The sequence below is a fragment of the Canis aureus genome, chromosome 7 (genome assembly GCF_053574225.1).
Source record: "Canis aureus isolate CA01 chromosome 7, VMU_Caureus_v.1.0, whole genome shotgun sequence".
Taxonomy (NCBI): Eukaryota; Metazoa; Chordata; class Mammalia; order Carnivora; family Canidae; genus Canis; species Canis aureus.
The window spans coordinates 17,818,224-17,838,954 of NC_135617.1; the positions used below are offsets into that span (position 1 = coordinate 17,818,224).

Sequence of the window (20,731 nt, forward strand, 5' to 3'; positions counted from 1 at the left end):
CATGTTCTCTGACTTTTCTCTGTGATGAAAACCACTTTCTCTGCCTACCCAACAACAGAGGAGTAATTTGGAGATATAAGGATTTGACAAAAACAATACATTTTTAGGACAATACAGTTTAATAGAGACTGGAGGAACTGATGAAAAGTTATTTAGGAAAATGTTTGTGTTGCTTATTAAATAATAGCTAAGAGTTACTGGTGCTTACTTTGTCAGATACTGTTCTAAATGTTTTGCATATATTAACTCATTAATCATCAAAATGATTCTGTAAGTGAAGTGTTGTTATTATTCCTGTTTTCCATGAGAAGAAACAGAGGTAAAGAGAAATAAATGACCTTCCTAGGGTCATTTGGTCATTTGGACCTTGGTGGTAGAAAGAGAGCGGAGTTGAACGTGAGTGCCTTGCTCCAGAACCCAGACACCTCAAGCCACCACATCATACAGCTTCTCTTCAGCTAATGGGAGATCCTATTCTTTGCAACACATTGCAGGCGACCATGAGGGTGGATAAGATATTATGATGCTTGTTTCCATTTTTTCATGATGTAGAGTTTTAGAAAAGTGCATTGTGGCTTTGCTCATGCTGTACATCTACTTATAAATTTTCAATAACTCTGTATCACACTGCAGTATAAATCATTTCAAACCAACCAGCTTTGTCTGTATTTGTCAGTGTGTCAAGCACTCCATATTCTGACCTTTTTTTCTAACACTTTAATTCTTTATCTAATGTTATTTTTCATGGACACACCACTAAAATCAGCCAGATTTATTCAATTTATCCTGCCTCCAAGACTTTGTTCGTATTTCCATTGTAAGTTCTCTTCACATATCCTCTCAGATAGTCTAATTAAATTATTTCTTCAAGGACTATTTCACAACTCACTTCTCCCATGAAAATGGTGATGTCCTGACCTGCTATCTTGACTTTGAAACTTCTGAAATAGATTTTAAATATGGAATACAGTTTGTATTACAGTGGATGTGACCTTTGAGTATAATCTTTTATTATCTAAAAGGATGCTGGAGGTTCACTGGGCGGAAAAACAGCCTGGGCCTGGTCTCTGGATGGTTCTGTGGGAACTGTCACAGAAAAACAAACATGAAAAAAACATTACAAGGGAAAAGCTTAGAAAAATTGGTAGAGGCCAAATATTAAAGAAGTGTGTGCAGCTTGCTACCATTTGAGGAATGTATCTTAAAAGCAATGAAGAACCAAGGAAAGATAGTAACAAGTGCAGGACTTTTTGAAAAGTCAACACTAGCTGAATTCTGTCTTGCTATGTTTACTTTGCTTTTCTCACTGGTGACAGTGTAGAGAGGTGATTTTCAAGCCTTTAAAAAATTATTGCTTTAGTCCAGGTAGGAAATATTGAAGACCCCAGTGACTGAATGAGACAAGAACAGTGGACTAAAAGAGAGGGGACATACATAGAGATAGTTTATGGTCAAGTAAATGTGAGGGAAAGGAAGAGAGAGTATCAAGAGTTATTTCTAAATTTTGATACGGCAACATAATTTGTAACAGTGCAATTAAGTGAATGAAAGATTAAAGGGGAAGTGAGTGTTAAACTCCTTTCATGGTGGGCTATCCAAGGCAACAGGTCTGTAGGAAGTTAGGTGACAACAGACATTGGAAGTTAGAGGCATATGGCGGAAGAGAGAAGTTCAAAACGGATATATACACTTGGGACTTTAGGCTACTGGTAATTATTGATTCTATATACTTGAATAAAAATAGTCAGGAGAGTATTCAGAGTAGTAGAAAATTGAGAATGCATGATGAGGCAACTTTCAAGCTAGGATCAGAGCAGAAGGAAAAGATGGATAGATTTTCCTATTCCTCAAATCATTCATGGATCTAATTTCAGCTCCAGGTCCATTAACAATGCAAAATTAAGGAAACAAACTAGTGTAGAAGAGTGTACATATGTACACTGATTGCCATTTTTTGACTTAGTATTTGTAATAAATGTATAATCTGTAAAATAGATTTGTTTTTAAATTTTAATTCAAAATATACAGGGAATCCAGATTTGCATGTAAGTCAAAATGAATCTTCATAAGTGAATGATTTTGAATGTAAGCATTATAAATAACCAGCACTATTGCACATTTAAATTGAATTCTTTTATTTTAAATATTCACAGTACAGGAATTCATTAAGCCTGAATAGAACATCATTATTTACACATCCAAGGAATAACTCCAGTGGTAAATCAGTGAAGTACTTACATTGAATATAGGAAATATGATTGAAGAAAGAGAATTCTTCTTACACATACAGGCTCAAACCCTTTATACATTTATTTCTGCCTTGGGATCTTAGCACAGATCGCTGAAGTCACTATTAATTGCAGAACAAAATTTCAAAGAATTATAACTATACAATCACACCATATATTTATAAACCCAGAAAGACATCAGTGGGCCAGAAAAATCCACGTTAAGATGGCATTTTTAAGGGAAGGAAATTTCAAATGACATCTCCAGTTTAATTTGTGGAAAACACAAGTTTTTCAAATAGCTGAATATACAGATCTCCCATGGCATTTTGCCTTGCATGGCTTATTAAAATATTTGCTTAGCTGCCATAACATGTTATGTTATTTACAAATTGAATCAATGAAGGGAACAATACAGTAGCAAACTAAGAGCCCAGATCAATTGTTCGCTGAGTGCCGTACACCTAAAACATCCTGGTCAGTTAAGTTGGCCTCCACACTATCAGCACTGGCTACTCAACATTTGGATTAATGCTTTACCCCAGGATGTAGCAAGACTTAGTAGCGTGACTTTTCACTTGGAAGAGTAGCTGGACTCAACTTTTCTTACTGTTCTACAAACTTCACTGAAGCAGTTAAAACTGAACTTGAATGAACCAAATTTCTGTAAATAAATAAATAAATAAATGTATAAATAGGATCCCTCCTGTTTCAATAACATAGCAATAAAATTACCTTCCAACAGTATAAATGCTTATATTGATGTTTTAAGTCACTGAGTGCTACGTGCTAGCCTTACTATATTATGATGAATGACTAATTTCATTTGGGAAGTGGTCATTGGTCCACATACATTATGTTTGGAATTAAGCCCTTTCAAAAGCACAAGTGTATTTTCTGAAAAAAGAACACAAAACAAAAATAAAAACGTAAACAAAGCTTCACCGAATGGAATAATTTCTGTTCTCAAAGACTACTGCAAATTACTGGCATGTAGAGGCTTGGTCTTTGCAGCCAAAATTCATATTTTCTACACAATCATTTTTTTTTCTTGATCACTCAAGTTACCAAGAAGAATATTTTCCCCCTTCTCTACCAAGTACACTGATTGGCTGTTCACACTGCCTGGATGTTCTACTTTATTGTCCAATTTACTGTTGTGCAGACCTGGCCTCAATGTTTCCCCTCCCTGGCAGTAGTACTGATTTTGGCAGTGTAAAAAAAAAAACAACAACATACTATTCTTGATTGTAGAAAAAGCTGCCAGAATATTGTGTTCATAGTATGGAACTGATTAAGATATTTTTCACATCTTCATGCTTTTATCATAGTAAATTGCTATGCAGTAAATTGTATCATTTGTCAACAAATGATTTTATTTGTTGTATTTTATTGCCAACAAGAGACTCCAAGAAGAAAATTGGGGGTAGGAGGATTTTACCACATTATGCTGCCAAGAAAACAGCAAAGCAGCATTTTCTATTGGCTCATTAGCACTAAGAATAACATTTTCACTTTACTCAAGTTTAAAAAGAATTTTCGAAAGGACATGAATCATGCACACAGATTGAGACGAAGCCTATGTATGAGTTGGCAGTGTAAATGCCCCCCCCCAAAGTTGCATGATTCACCAATGGCATGCAGTTTTTAACCTAATATAACACAACCTTAATATCTTCATATAATTTCTAACACATTTTATTTCAAACATGCACTGGCTACTAAAATAAGATTTTAAAGAAAAGCTGATGTTTGATATAAAATAATCATGTCTTTTCAAGTGTGGAAAAATACTCTACAAAAAAATAAGTAGAAAAGTGGTTTCTGATCAATGTGTGATTTTATCTATAAAAATTCAGATGACTAATTAGTGTGCTTACAACAACCCTATGGGGTCTGCATTGCAATTATACACATACAGAAAGTTAATAGCATTAAACAACTATTAGCACAATGCAATTAAGTCCTTATCAGAAATAACATGAACCTATAAACTGTACATTTGGCATTTAGGTTTCAGAGTATTTTTAAGAGTCTGCTTAAATATGACAGTACAATAGTGCAAAATCACATTACATTAATAAAACATACAATTACCACCCAAATAGTTTATAGATTACTGACCCTTAACAATTCACATATTGGCTAGAATTGGCACATTTTGTTTCACCATGAGAGTTTTGACCTTCTTTACTTGAGTATACATTGTTTTATTCAAAGTTACACTTGAACTACGTAGAAAAAGTATAGACTTATGTGTGTCTGTATGTATGTTCTTGAGGAAATGAGATAAGAGAAAACATGTAAAATCCCCACTCTTCATTTGTAAAACTCCACTACAACTTTTTTCCTTTAGCAACTGTTTAATTAGAATTCCCAAAGAAATTGCCTGGTAACTATTTTCTCTTCTTTCTTATATCTCCCAGAGCAGAGACGTGGCCACATGGAAGAGAGCAAGAAGGAAAGAAGGAAAATTCTAGAAGAGTGTATGGCAGCTCATGTCTGTGCCAGGCTAACCAAACCAGAGTGTCTAATCAGGAAATCAAGATGTAACAAAAGCTTCTCAGGTGACTCTCATGTAAAGTCCAACCACACTGTTGGTAGATGAGAAGTCAGTGGCCCAAAAAAAGCTAGCGAATTATGCAGTAGGTTGTGCTATCTGTAATTTGGGTTCTAATCTGTTTACTACTCTTTTCCTACTTTCTGCAGCTTTGTGAACTTGAATCTACATTGAGACTTGTTAGCGCCTTACTTTTTCCCTTTAAAAATCTCTAATAAACACACAGGTTGTTTCAGATTCTGAATAAACTACATTATTCCAATGAAGATGATTTTTCTCAATAATTTCACTCCGATAATTCTGACCAGTTGCATTCCCTCCAGCAAACATTCCTTTTTACCTTCATCTTATGTATGATTTATGGAAATGTTATTTTTATATTGTCATGATTACTCCACTAAACCCTGACTCCTACCAAATCCAACATTAAATTAAAAAAAAAAAGAAAAAAAAAGGAAAAAAAGAAGGGAAAAAGTGCACGTTTTTTTAGACTGCCATCAGATAGCTCTAGAGATTTACATTTTTATTTAAGAGTAAAAAATGATATCATTATTTTCACTATGTTTTTCTATTTCCATTTCCAACACTACATCTTCCAGCACAAGAGCTCTCACTGAATGTAAAGCAAAATGAATTTTTTTTTGTCAGTAAACTCCTCGTCTCAAGTGTGATAGTCTTTGTCCTTCGATTCATTGTTTTAAAATTATATGTAAAATATTTGAGATAGGCCATCTATTATGTAAAAAAGAGACGTCTCCTACTTTTACATAGAACCAGATATTCTCGGTCTGTTCAAAGCTCTTAAAGAAGAAAACCAGTGCGTGGAAGACCTTATCTCAAGGTAGTCCCTGAAGACACATATCCTGTCCTACCAGATAGTGAGCTCCCTTTTGGCAAATGGGCCTTGGAGGAGGCTGGCATCTTCAGGATTGCCTCATCTGAGGGAATGAATGTGGCTAATGAGGCCAATCTGAGATAGGGGAGGCACTCTTGTAACTCTGGCACATATTTTTGCATAATGAGTACTACAGGGTTGTTAATTTAGTCTGTGTACCATATCCGTGAGCTTGCTTTTCTATCTCCTGCACCTTCATTAATCAAAATGTAATGCAGCCATGTGCAGTAAGAGTCACCATAGTTAACATACCTCTGAAAAAAAACCACTCTTAAAATTTTTCAGACAAAATTTATATTTGTTTTTCACATCAAACTTCCAGCAAGCTCTAATTTAACATGTTATGTATACAACTAATTCAATAACTAATAATAATTTGGTTGCCAGAAAATTCAGAAAAATAATTTAATTTTTGAAGTTTTCTAAAGTTGTATCTGAAATAAACATTTCTAATGTTCTTTAAAGCAAGACAATTAGGAACTACTTAAAAATACTATTTTGAATATTATTCATTTTTGACACATAAATATAAAAAATTCCTTTAAGGGTACTTTTTTGTTTTATTAAACTATAATTTAGAAATTGTGCAAATGAACAGTTGAGATTATTCATGTCAAAATTTTATTTATTATGCAATTAGCAATTAGAGCAATCTTAATCACAGTCTGGCTAGGAATCATTTTATTTCTGCACCACTAACCAAATACATTCCTGTTTATTGAATTTATACTCTAACATTTTAAAGCGACTTTTAGAATTTTTTTAACTTTGGGAAAAGTAGATGAAGACTTGATTCTGTTTCCTAACATGTCATTAACTAGCTGCGGCTGAGCTGATGTGGTGGATGAAGTTAAGTTGTTGAATATTTCTGGCCCTCTGTCCTTACCAGAAAATCCCTCTAAGAATCTTCCTGCTATTCCATTCTGTGACATGAGCTATGCCAACTAATAATAAACTAAATTGACTGTTAATTTACTGATTGCTCATAACAGTGAGGGGAAATTAGGCCTACTTGGGTTCCAATTATTTTAAGAAATGGTGTATGTGTTTAGTAATGCAAATAATGCCTATGTGCTACCACTGCCAGCTCCTCACACCCCTTCCATTACTTAGTAATTATAGAAGATGTGAATGCATGCTTCTACACTATATTTATTTGTTTCTCTTCTTCTGAAGATTATTCCTTTGGCTTATTTAAATTTGCAATGATTCTTATAAGCTCTCTGCTTAACATTTTTCTGTTTTAGTACTGAAATTGTGGAAGTAGTTTTTATTCCTCATAGTGATATTTTATTATAGTAAATTATTTTAATGGAGCACATTATCTATTCACTTAAATGTCATTTAATTTGTCCTCACAGAAAAATCTACACTGGGAATATGGTACCTCTACTTTATGGATGCAAAATCTGAGGCTAAGAGGAGTCAAGTAACTTGTCTACAATTAGGGAATGGCAGGTTCAGTTGTAGATCTGTGATCACCAAAAGCCACGTACTGCAGTTGGCTCATTGCATGTCAATTGCAAATGACTTTTCCATCCTTCAAGCAAGGACTTTGGGACATGGAAAAGAGGTATTTTAAAACATATCCAGTGAATTAGCAGATCAGCAGATCAGAAGCATAAAATTTTATGGCTGTAAAAGATCTTAGTAATTGGATAGTTCAGTTTTCATGTTGCAAAATACAAACATGCATTGAGAGCCTAAAGAGAATGAGAGATGCTTTTTTCAAGGTGTGTAAAATTTTCTTTTCCTAATAATTTCTCCAGGCCAAGAATTGAGCAGTCATTTGTATGCACTAGTGGTTTCCAGAAATGGCCCCACATTAGTATCACCTAAAGAGTCTTTACAATTTTTGGTCTCTGGGTCCCATTTCAAATCAATCAGATCAGATCTCTGGAGGTGGGGTTTGAACATCTAGAATTTTAAAGCCTCTCCAAGCAATCTATTTATGCCTCTAGGCCTGAAAAGTATTGCTATGAAGCAATCACAACTTAAAAGAAGATTTGGAGACTGAAAATACTGTGCCCCAAATCAAGGCATTAGCCCATACCACACTGCTGCATGACATAACTAGGCATATAGAATGTCGTGGCTCTTAAAGTAGAGAAACACTTTATTGGCATATCCAGGAAGATTCCAGGTGAATTAACGGTATTAGCTTGCTTCAGTTGAACAGAATACAGAATACACTCCATTTTATAGGTGGTTATGACAAAACCTGATAACACATCAGAACTATTTGGGGAGATTTTAAAAATACAGATTCTAGCTTCCATCTCAGACCCAGAGAATCAGAAACTGTTTCTTGTTAATACTTTTTCAAATGATTCATATGCAGCTGACCCAGGAAGTTCCAAAAACATATGTATGTTTGAGAACCACTGGCTTAGTTAGGATAGTTTATAAACTATAGCAGGGAGCAGAATAACTTAGGAAATGTATTAAAAACATGTGTTTTTTTTTTTTTACTTGTTTGAAGAGAACTGAATGAGCAAGGTTAAGGAATCAGTATCGTTCATAAATACATACCTCTGGTGATTCTAGGTCTGGTGACCCAGGAACCAGGCTTTTCAGTTACACTGACAAAGACAGCTGACATTGGAGAGATTCTCTTTAAATTCTTGACAATATTTTCAAAGTAGATTAAATGAAAAAAAATATATAGCAAGTATGAGTTAAGAATAGCTAAATTGTTTGGATATATTCAATCTGGATTACTCAAATTATGCTCCCTGTTTAATGTCATCAGGGATTTGAAATGTGCCCCTACTGCCTCCCTGAAATTTTTGCATTGATAAAAAGTTTTAAATTATTGTAACAAGAATGCGGATGGTATAGAAAAATCTATAATATCTTAAAATAATGCTCCTTATATGGTTGTTTTTCTGTAGGCAATTAAGGTCTCAGTGAGTAGTGAACACATGAGTTACAAAAGACGAGGTAGAGAACAAAGGGGAAGGAGTTAAAAGAAGTTTAGTTAATTGAGTGCTTGCCATATTCCAAGCACTGCATTAAGTTCTTTCCACATATTAGTCTAAATAATCAGTTTTATACTTTAAATGTCTATTCAGAGAAATGAGAGGGAAATCTGTTTGAAACATTTACCTCCAAAAAACGATGCAGTCATTGGAATTTCATTTGCAAATACATGTATATTGTCAATTTAGATCTAAGTTAAGAGAGTAACAGTGCCAGAAAGAACCTTGCAAACAACAAAGTCCAGAGAGGTTAGGTGTCTTTCTCGAAATGAGTTTGTTGAACCTGTAACCCAGCCTAGCATTGTCATGTCTGGTTTAGCAGGCTCTCTCTCATTTTTGTTTTGTTAACTGCTCTATCTAGTGCTTATGAATATGGATGCATTCAATATGAATTACTGAGAGGGAGAATACTTTGGATAGTAGTTGAGCTTACCCATTTGTAAAATGCTACAAAATCTTTAGATGAGAGACATCCAGAAAAAAATACCATCTTAATTGACTGATGTCTGCAGTACAAAGGAGTGCAGTTAGGGAGGAAAGAAAGTGCATTTCTCTCTGTGCATAGTTTGGTAATAAATATGTGCCCTTCACAGTGTTTGCACTTTATATTCTCCTCAAATACTAATTGTCTTTCCTATTAGAAACAGTTGATGTTCATATTTGGATAGAATGTTAACATGTTCCAAATCCTTTAAAATCTTCCTTGAAGTGGTACTTCTTTTGGGGTGATAAGATGTAGTAAGATTGGAAGGACATAAAGTCTTCCTTTGTGGGACACCTGGGTGGATCAGTGGTTGAGCATTTGCGTTCAGCTCAGGGGTGATCCGGGGTTCCTGGGATCTAGTCTGACATCAGGGTCCCTGCAGGGAGCCTGCTTCTCCCTCTGCCTATGTCTCTGCCTCTCTCTCTGTGTCTCTCATGAATAAATAAATAAATCTTTAAAAAAAAGCCTTCCTTTCCATCCAATCAATAACCTGAACAGAGAAATAAATATAAAACATAATCTTTAACTGGTACCAATAAGCTAGAACTGTTCTTACACTTTTAAAAATTCTGCATGGCCTCCAATGCAATTTCTAGTCATTGAACAAGTATTTGTTGAACTCCCTCTCTGTCACAGGCACTGTGCTTATCTTTTAGATGCCGAAGTTTTTATATTTACCAGTTTGATTGTAATTAATTCGTTACAAAGTTCCCCTAAATGAGATCAGAGTTCAAGGGAACTCAAAGATATGGTTAAGCACAAGGTCTTAATGGAAGGACCTAAGCCTTCGTTTTGGTAACATTACTTTATGCAAAGACATTTTCTAGGTGATTACCTTAAGACTCATGGAATCTAGTTTGAAAATAGGCAGTAAAAAAGATATCAATAGTAGAATTTCCTATTCTTTTCATATTTAACCTCCAATTGGAGGCAAGAATTTAAAGCCCCAGCAAATAATTCCTAAATACTCTGTCACTTTACATCTCAAGTGCTCTGAGCTTTCTAAGCCTTCACAACAAGAAAACATTTCTGCATATTCTAGGATTATTAGGACTTATGTAGTAAATGTAAAAATTTTAAGATGATACTGGTTTTTCACTAGGACAATTTTTTTTTTAGTTTCTACTTCATATTGTAAAATTTATGGCTGTCATAAAATATGACTGTCATGTCTTTTTTTCAGAGTTTAATAGTTCTGGATATGGAGAACTCAGTATATATTCTTACTAAAAAGACCTATAATAATTAATATATTCTTACTAGTAAGGCCTACAACTATTAACATTTAAATATTCAGATTATTGAAGGCAATAGATTTTTGATATTGTGGAATAAAACTTTTTAAATGGTCTATTCTGTTTTTAGATCCACAGTTTATCCCTTGGCATCATTATTTGTTATTATATTCAACAGCAACCTAATTTTGTTGAATCCATATTCATTCACCATGAGATATCCTTTAAAAGAATTGCAATCCACAGGATTTATTAAAGGAGTGCCTGAGAACCATATGCTATCTTTGAATATTTCACTTAAAATGTAGTGAAAGCCCATTTCCTTCTGCTAAGGCTCAACTTCTAAAATATTTAAAACAGAAAGAATGCTAACAAGCTTGATGTTTTATTTACTGTATACTTTTTAAAAAGTCAAAGTGCTTCCACATAGAGTGTACCATTCCATAGGCCCTAATTAGACCAATAAGGCATTCACATTTTTAGGAATTGAGACATACTTTTATGGTTAGGTGAGAATTCAATGAAAAAGAATGTAGAATTAAGATATATAGCACCCTTACATTGCTATCTTACTATGTCACTAGCTCTGCGTGTGTGTGTGTGTGTGTGTGTGTGTGTGTGAACATATCTCTTGAATAAGTATTATCTATGGATCTGGTTAACTCATAAGCAGAATAGGGGATTGGTTTGTAAACATTGCTATAATACCATTGGGCCCTAAAACTTACAGATAAATGGCCCTAGAACTGATGGGGTAAGTTGACTCATTCTTTTTGGCACTTCAAACTCAGAAAAGTTTTTCTTCTGGGACCAGGTAATGGGTTTTCAATATACAGACGTGCCAGTTAGTCACCATTATTGCCTTGGTTTGGATATTATCAGCGTGTGATTATAGTCAGTTTAAAAAAGAGACCAAATTTATAGTTGACAGGGTGGTGATGCCCTCACGTTTCTCAGTTCTTTGAAATCATGAGAGCCCACCACAGCCAAGATGGGTTGTCATGACACTGATCCTTTTCTGCTTTTAGAAATCAAGTGGTTTCTAAACTTATCAGTCATGCAATTTGTTTAGGTCCTTATACTTTTTGTAGGCCCAAAAGATGACAAAGTAAGACTAAATGGATGAATTAGACTTTTTTAATCTGATGAAATAAACGTGGGTAAGATCTGTCCTTATCCATGAGGACATCCATTTCTTGATGCATTATGGTTAGAAGCAATAATATGGAGAGAAACTACACTGGGTCAAATGAGTGAAGAAAGTTTGCAGCTCAGAAATATTTGATTTCCTGAGCAATTGCTGGAAATTCCCTAACTTATTTTCATTAAATCAGCAGTGACATATCAACTCCATTGAGAGGAGTATGTGCATAAACATGGACTTGAAGAAAGCTTTCATATATCTCTCCACTTAATTGTAAATTCCTGGAGGGCAGTGATAGTACCTTGTTCATCTTTATCTCTGCTTAGGGTATTGCCTGACACAACATGCTGTTCAACATGGGCAAAGAAATGAACCTGAGGATCAAACAGTCCTTCATCTAACGTCAGAATCTTCCTCTGCTCCAATCCTTCTCATGCTCCAGACAGTTCATTCCTACACAAGGCATTCTGGGTTACGGGACATATCTCCTACTTACTGACTCAAGTTTGCCTCTATCTAGTTTCCATTTGATGTAGAAGATTGTGGATTTGTGTTCTGCTAATGTTAACATGTAACAGGACTGTTAGAATACAGTTAGATTCAAAGGATGTCATCAGAACTTTCCAATTCTTTTGATGGGTTTTGGCATGAATGGAATAGTCATTAAAGATTCTTTTGGGAAATGCTTTTCTTGAAGAATCCTTAACATCCCATCTTTTCTCACCTATGAATCTCTGCTTATATCTAGCCCTTAACCTTGCAGAAGAAAATTGCTGTATAGCAACTGCAGGTTCAAGGATGAATTTTCCAAAAACTTATTGTTTAAGTTTATTTTGGTTCTGTAAAGCCCTGAGGGCCATAGTCACATGCGCTATATATGAGTAATTACTAAAATGAAATATAAATCATCATCTCCAGTTATTATTTCTAGGCTAGAATTGTCACTTTGTTGAAACAAACAAAAATTTCCCCGTGACTTTGAATGACATTCATTTATTCATTAAATAATGCATTGAGATTGAGTTAGCATTGTGTGTTTTCTATAGATCCCCACTGTGTTATTTTAAATCTTATATTTAATACCTTAATGATAATTTTATTTATATTCTTTCAAATGACAGGACAAACTCTAAAATTTTATGTCTATTCATCCACATGGTAAAATGAAACTTTTAAATATTGGGGCTGGGGGAAAATATTTTAAATTGATATGTTATTCAAAATTGTATATAACTGTACCACTTATAAATATGATATGTATCTATAAACATCCTTTTCTTTTGTTTGAGGAAATTATTTATTATAATAATAAGTGTAAGGATTGGGAAGAGAACTGTCCTAGGTATTCTTAAGTGTTTTCAGGATTACTTCCCATGTTCTACAAATCCCCCCAAATTGGATATTTAAAAATACTTGAATAATTTAATTTAAGATCATGAGAACAAGTGGCTACATTTGCAAGTCAGCTTAATGAAAATAAATGAAAAGTCTAATAGCTTCCTGAATAAAACAGTTCTGCTTCACTATCTTTCTTATTCACTACATGAATAATTCTTCCTTCACAAAAAATGTGGTAAACAGGTAAAAAGTAGCTCAAAAGAGATAGTTATGCACTTTGTTCATTTTGAAGTCAAAGAGGTTAGAACTCAATTACAAATGCTTTTCCTTTGTTACATTATGCAAACTTGGAATAGAGGTTATATTATTTAGTGAAAATATTTCATATTTTAAGATGTGTATCTTCATCTCCCAAATAGCTTAAATAGCTGATCAATGTAGAAACAACAATCATATCACAAACTTACTTTACAAACAACTACCAAAATGTGAAAAACAATGTTTGCAAATGGTAGCAAAGAATAAATTAATTTTCAGTGCACATAATTAAGTATATACAGGATAATTTAAAATCAAAAGGAGTGATTGCTAATGCTGAGCTCTCAGAAATCTCCATCAAAATATACATGTTACCCAAGAGAGAATGATAAAAATAAATTGTGACACAAAAGCAGAATGTTGTCTCTCTTCTTATCCTCAAAACTTGGATGATAGCTCATCAAAATAATTTTTCCAAGTGTGCAAATGATGGAAAACTTTAATTCCAAAACCATTTCTCTAAATTACCAACAGATTTATATTCTTGATGCCTTTTCACATGATCACAAGCCAAGCATGCATGTGATTCCCAAAATCGTGGAAGATTCACTGTGAAATCCTTCCTCCAGTTAAAGTAACTAAGGTATAACTTATTGTTTTTGTCAACTTCTTTCAGATACTTCGCTAGCTCACTGGGAGAGTTATAATCTTCCACATGAATGAATGAATCTGCTGGAATATAATTCTCGTAATTTTCCCTAGATGGCCCCAGAACAACAGGTACAGAGCCAGCTAGAAAAGCATTGTAGAGCTTTTCTGTGATGTAATCTTTGTGGATTGAGTTTTCAAAAGAAAGATAAAATTTGCAAGTAGATATGGTAGGAATCAAATTTTTATCATTCACATACTCTCCAAATGCTTGCCCATATGTATGGATTTCAATGCTTTTGCTTAGCTCATTGTAATACTTGACCCTTGCATGCTCAGGGTTCCAGTTACTTACAACCCAGCACACTAACTTCTCTTTGCTTGGCACTTCAAACACGAAGGGGTTTGTGCTCACCGTCAAGAAGCCATAAGGCACTTGGATATCTGAGTCGCGGCGGTAAGTCAGAGTCAAGTTGAAGAGGTGCTCAATACCACTCTTTTGGGGCGTGTGAGTTGGTGATTCCAAATTCATCCAAATCCATTTCTGGAAGGGTGGCCTAGCCTGCTGAGGTAAGTTAGTCAGATCCCAACTGATGTCTCGGTGATGGATCAGAACTGCATGAGATTTGTTGTATAGAGAACGGTCTGTTGTGAGATGGCATCCTTGGATGTTGAACATTGCTTGGCAGGATGTAAGGTCAAAGGTCTGCCCAAATGGCCACACCCAAATGAGGATAGTAGTTTCATTAAAATAATCAGTTTTGGTGGAGAAGAAGTTTTTCATTTTCAGCACTGAGCTGGCTGATTCCATTGGACTGAAGATCCAGCTGTTGGTGGGCTTGATGTAAATGAGCAGACATGCCATGAAGCAGCCCAGGATAATGCAGACGATTAAAAATGGGCGGAGAATTCCTTTGGATGCTGATGTCATAATTTTTTCTGTGAAACAGAAAGAGAAAGGTAGAGGAATAGTAGGTAGGGGTAGTGATGAAAAGTTAATCATAAATATAGGTACATCTCAAAATACACTTACAAAATCAATTGCATTTTCCTGTTTAGTTTTATTTTTTAAAAAGTATTTGTGTATTTATTTATTTGAGACAGAGAACAGGCAAGAGACAGAGAGAGCACCAGTAGGAGGAGGGGCAGAGAGAGAGAGAGAAGCAGACTCCCACTGAGCAGGGACCCCCAAAGACATGGAGCTCCTGGGACTCCATCCCAGGATCCCTGGATCCAGAGATTCCGGGATCATGACCTGAGCTGAAGATAGATGCTTAACTAGCTGAGCCACCCAGGAGTCCCCTCAGTAGTGTTATTAAGCCATTGAGAGAAGCGTAGCTTTTATTAAGCCAAGAAACTGCTTTTAAAAGGAACTTTCCCCTGAACTCTATAAATAGTAAGGGAGAATTTGTCATAAGTGGACCAGCTTACCTTCAAGCTGAGTTGCATTTTTTTTTTCCAATGACATCTTTACCTGTGATATTTTTATTTGCTTCTAGAAAGCTGGCACAAAGACTAGCATCATCAAAGCTATGACTAAAATTTTTAGAACTTTGAAACTATATCAGATTTGTGAACATTCCCCAGTTTATATAATCACTTATTTCCTAGTGCACTTTTTATGATTGTAATATTACTTTGCAGTTCAGATAGAATTCTTTAGAAAACCAAACATTTTAAAGAAAAAAGTTTTGTTTTAGTTTATTGGTGTAAGTTCATCTTCTCTGTCAAAAATGCATTATAATAGTCCTCTTGTAAAAAATAGCAACTTGTGTTTTTTCTTTTTCTTTTTTTAGTAAGTACTCTGATGCAAAAATTTGATAAATTAAAACCTCTTTTTATTTTCCTTATAATTTTTCTTGTTTACTTTTACTAATCTGTTACTACACCCAAGATCTGCTAGATTGTGATAATAAAATGCTCTAGTGGCATTAGAAAAACATTCTCACTTATGTGGTATCAGGGCATTAAAAAAAGTTTTTCTTAGCATTAAAATATTAGTATAATAAAGATAAATGGATTCTCAAAAGAAAAGAATTATATTTCAGGGAGAACAGTATTGATTTTGTGATTTATAGCATATTGCAGTTAAAAAGATGAATCAAGTTTTTTTAATTTTTTTAATACAAGAGTCTTCAGGGTTTTTCCTCTTTGACATTCATGTTTTCTCATGAATATGAACACAAATATAAAACATGTGTTTGCAAAACTGTCTTTTGATCAAATTCTTACTGATCTTCTGAAACCCATTATTCTTCTCACCAAAATAATGCGGTCTATCAATTTCAGATTCATTAAGATGTTTTTAAATCTTGATAAAAAGCTAGTGTAGAAACATGAGGCAGTTCCTTCCAGAAAAAAAAGAGAGAAATTGTTCTTTAATTACCTAAATTTACGTGAATATTTTTTAAAAAATCACATTTTTTTTTGTTGTTGTTGTTGTTATGTAGCTTTTCTTAAAGCATAAGACATTCCCTATGTAGTTCCCTTGATTTTGTGAATCCAAAGAATCTGGATATTGTATTCTGGAGCACTCCCGGAACAGAATTATTGGATTTGATGACTGCGACTTACCATCAAAGTTAGTTTCAGCCTGTCCAGTCAATAACATAATGAGAATAAAAAAGTGTCTACCATATATTTTCAAAAAATATTAATTAACCCCTAAGCTACAGAGAAAATAGAAAGGAATATGAAAGAAATCTCAACTCCTTAGAACAAATGATGTTGATGGCACGTCATGTCTACTACTTTAGTGGAATGTGGCTGAAACAGTACTTTATTTAAAGGGAATTTACAGGTTTGCATAGTTTTGAGGAAATTAACAAAATTGTCAACTGAACGAGCTGGACAAAGAACAATAGTCCAAAGCTAAAGAAATAAGAAGTAAAAAATTAAGATAAGGACTGAAATCATTGAAATTGAGAGCAGAAATTTGAGATAATTGGTAACATCACATGTAACTATGTGAGGTGATGAATTAACTACACTTATTGTAATAATCATTTTGATATATATATATATATATATATATATATATATATATATATCAAAGCATTATGTTGTACCCCTTAAGCTAATATAATGTTATATGTCAATTATGACTCAATAAAACTGGAAAGAAAATACTAAGATAAACCTCATGCAAGAATAAGCAAGAAAAAAGGAAATTCAGTTTATTTTCTAAAGAAATTCAGTTTACACAAACAGTAAATGATTATGCAGCAGGAAAAATAGGAAATGACTATATGGAGTAATTTTATGCTCTTGAATTTGAAAAACTGATGAAATGAATGGGTTTTTATCTGCACAAATAGAAAAATGACAGTTTTAATAAGAAATTCTTATTAAACAAATACCAGTCAGTGAAGTATAATTCATGAATGTTAACTGAAAACAAACAGTACACCTAGATGGCTTTGTAGGAGTGATATCAATAGTTCAATGAATAGAGAAGACTACTGTCATTAAAAACAATTCTAGAAAACAGAAAAATAAAGAAGTGTAACTCATACGTGAAGCCAATTAATCTATTACCAAAAGAAAATATAAGAGGTTAAAAAAAGTCTATTTCACTTATGAAGACAGATACAAACATTTAGCAATAAAGAGTATTAAAATATATTATGACACAATTCAAAAGTTGGTTTATGTAGGTTCATGTATATTTGATCCTACTTTATAAATTTAATTAGTTGGACAATCTTTTAATTTTTTCAGATTCTGGGATCTACAGACTGAGGAAATTCACTGGAGGGATCTCTTTTTTAAAGGAGTAATACTAACCTTAATATACAGGATTTGACTGAGCAATGAAGTGTTGAGCAATGAACTGAGACCAATGTTTAATACTGTTTAGAAATGTTCTCATTGATGGGATGCCTATGTGGCTCAGTCGGTTAAGCATCTGACTTGATTATGGCTCTGGTCAGAATCTCAAGGTTGTGAGATCAAGCCCTATGCTGGGCTCCACACTGAGACTGAAGCCTGCTTAAGATTCTCTCTCTCCCTTTTTCCTTCCTCCCCACTCATTTGCACTCTCTCTCCCTCTCTCAAAAGGAAAAAAAAAAAAAAAAAAGAACTGTTCTCATTGAAAGTTTCCTTAAGTCCTTTTTGAATTGAAACGCAACTGCAAAAACTAAGTAAATGATGTTAATTCATTATAATCAGGTTACAACTTCAATAGCCTCTGTTTAGTAAATGCTCACTCTCAGCTAGATTTTGTGTCAAGCACTTTGCACACATCATTTCCTTTAATCCTCTTAGAACCTCTATCAAGAAGGTCTTTTGTCACCTCTTCTTTACAGATGGAAAAACTCAGGGCTGGGCTGCCTGGGTGGCTCAGTCAGTTAAGTGTCTGCCTTTGGCTCAGGTTATGATCCCAGGGTCTTGTGACTGAGTCCAGTGCTCCCACACCTGCTCTCTCTCTCTCTCTCTCGCACTCTCTCTCAAATAAATAACATCTTAAAAAAAAAAAAAAAAGAAAGAAAAGAAAAAAGAAAAGAAAAGAAAAGAAAAGAAAAGAAAGAAAAGAAAAGACCTGAAGGCCAGAGATATAAGTAACTAGCTTGCCTTCTATAATCTTCTTTGAATAAATAATACAAACTCAATTGTCTATTGAGGTACATTTGGCACCTCAAGTTTTATTGTCTTGATTTCTCTGGCCTCCATCCTTTACTCTATAACTGAGGACTATTTACCCATGCATTAAATTTAGAAAAATTTCCTTTAACAAGAATACCTGACACTTACATGATACTTATTAGTGTCAAATATTGATCTTAGCACTTACACTAACATAGATACGTACACACACGCATATACTGCCTCATTATAATCCCATTTTATTGATAAAGGAAAGTGGGACACCCAGTTCAGAAGTGGCAAAGCACACTTTCAAACAGACCCTAGCTATCTAGTTCGCTTGGGTCATGATCACTACATTTTATGTTCACCGATTTTCCATATTGCTGCTAGAGAACGTAATAACCAGAATTAAGCTCTATGAAGGGCTTTATTTCTTCACTGCTTTATCCTCATCACCAGAATGCAGCAGGTGTTTAATACATGCTATTTATGTTGCATGAATAAAATAGTGGATTGCTGAATCCCCTACTATGTGCAAGATAAAATGCTTGGTAACTAGATAAGCAAAAATGAGTGAAGTATAAATGAAGAAATGTGTATTTAGTTGCCTTCTTTGTACGTTTAATATGTCTACCTTTAGGGAATAACTACCATCACAGTTGACATACAAGATATATCTACCACTGAATGAGCAAAATCTCCTAGTTTTGCCTGCCTTTGTCACATGTCAGAGTTGGTATCTATCTAGAATACTTCAATTCCACGACTGTTTTTTTTTTTTTTTTTTTTTTTTTACCAAATGAGAAAAAAATTGGTCACTAGGCAGAAACAGTGTTCCTTTCACTGTGTGCCCCTCAGTTTTTCTGCTTCCTGGACATTTTGTATTGAGGTTCTTCTTGTTAACTCTCTGCACACCTCTCTCCTCAGCTTTTCATGGCTGTCCCGATCAATTACTGAACAGTAGGGGCAGTTACTCAGTAACCCCTGCTTTGTACAGAAACTGTCAGGAAAGTTTGCTTCTTGGAGCCTAATTGACAACCCCTTGACAGGGACCTTTAAACCTACTTCTCATAACTAAAATTCAGTTGGATACCCAACACATCTTGAACTGTTAATCGATACAACCTGTTTTTAAAGGACCCACAGCACTGTCACCTTAGCTTTCACCAGAGAGAGCAATAAATTTACAGGACAAAGCAAATTATAACAGTAAATAGTATAATTAAAACTTCTTAATGATTTTTAGTAGTCTCGAGTACTATAAAAGAATATCAAGACATTAGCATTAAAAATTAACAAAATCTGGGGGCACTTGACGGGATGAGCACTGGGTATTATTCTGTATGTTGGCAAATTGAACACCAATAAAAAATAAATTTATTATTAAAAAAAATTAACAAAATCTTTGGTAAAAGTATAACTTAATGGGACTCAGTGTGCACCCAATTCTGCTTTCCATTAAGAGACTGTCTTCAGGAGCACCTGGGTGGCTCAGGGGTGAGCATCTGCCTGCCTTCAGCTCAGGTTGTGATCCTGGGGTCCTGGGATGGATCCTGGGATGGTCCTGCGGGGAGCCTGCTTCTCCCTCTGCCTATGTTTCTGTCTCCCACTCTGTGTCTCTAATGAATACATAAATAAAACCTTTTAAAAAAAGAGACAGACTACCTTCAGTGTCACACTTTAGAAATATGCTCCACTAAAAGTAAAGATTGGAAGGAAGCTTGGAATAGAAGAGGTTCGAGTGTGATTCTCAAATCATAAATACACTTGAAAGTATTAGGGAGAGAAATGTGAAGCCAAAGAGAATAGGAGGTTTCTCCATGGAATGGTAATTCTACTTTAAAATTTTTCAGGTGTGTGTGTGTGTGTATGTGTGTTTTACATTGAAAGAAACAGGGGTATATTTAGGATAGAATTCAATACCTGCCTAAAACTTAAAAGACGAAAGAGGATAGATAGTTGGGCTTTATTCCTAGATTGCAGCCACCCCCTCACTCTTCAACCCACCTCTCTGGCTCACATTGGCAGGCACGTGGGGTTGGAAGAGAGTGTTCCTGTGCCCTTAGGAGGTTGTGAGTCAACATGTTTGACAGTCACTGTGTAGTACACAGTGTGGGTGCGCGATGAGATGATTCGTGAAGTGGTAAGACATTTCATCCATGTAAAGGAACAGAACTTTGGATCTGCTTAGGGATCTTCATATCAGTTCAGTCCAGCCTTCAAGACCAGAAATGAATCATTGACAAATTAAGTGGATAAAGTTAAAAATAGTTAAGAAAAAAAAATGATTGTCATTTATCGTGACTGTTAAATAAAATTAATAAAATGCTTCTGATGGTGCCTGGACCAGAGAAAGCACAATGTTAGGGTTTG

The 20,731-nt window shown here is 34.5% G+C and overlaps 1 protein-coding gene across 4 annotated transcripts in view; it reads right to left on the reverse strand.

Annotated features, from left to right (window-relative positions):
* Positions 1–2,118: 2,118 nt before the first annotated feature.
* Positions 2,119–20,731, reverse strand: part of FUT9 (fucosyltransferase 9) — a 122,091-nt gene continuing 103,478 nt past the window's right edge. For all 4 annotated transcript variants that reach the window (XM_077903041.1, XM_077903040.1, XM_077903039.1 and 1 more), the window contains one exon: positions 2,119–14,710. In XM_077903041.1, coding sequence (XP_077759167.1) covers positions 13,623–14,702 — 1,080 coding nt within the window. In that variant the 5' untranslated portion in view covers positions 14,703–14,710 and the 3' untranslated portion in view covers positions 2,119–13,622. The remainder of the gene's footprint in view (positions 14,711–20,731) is intronic.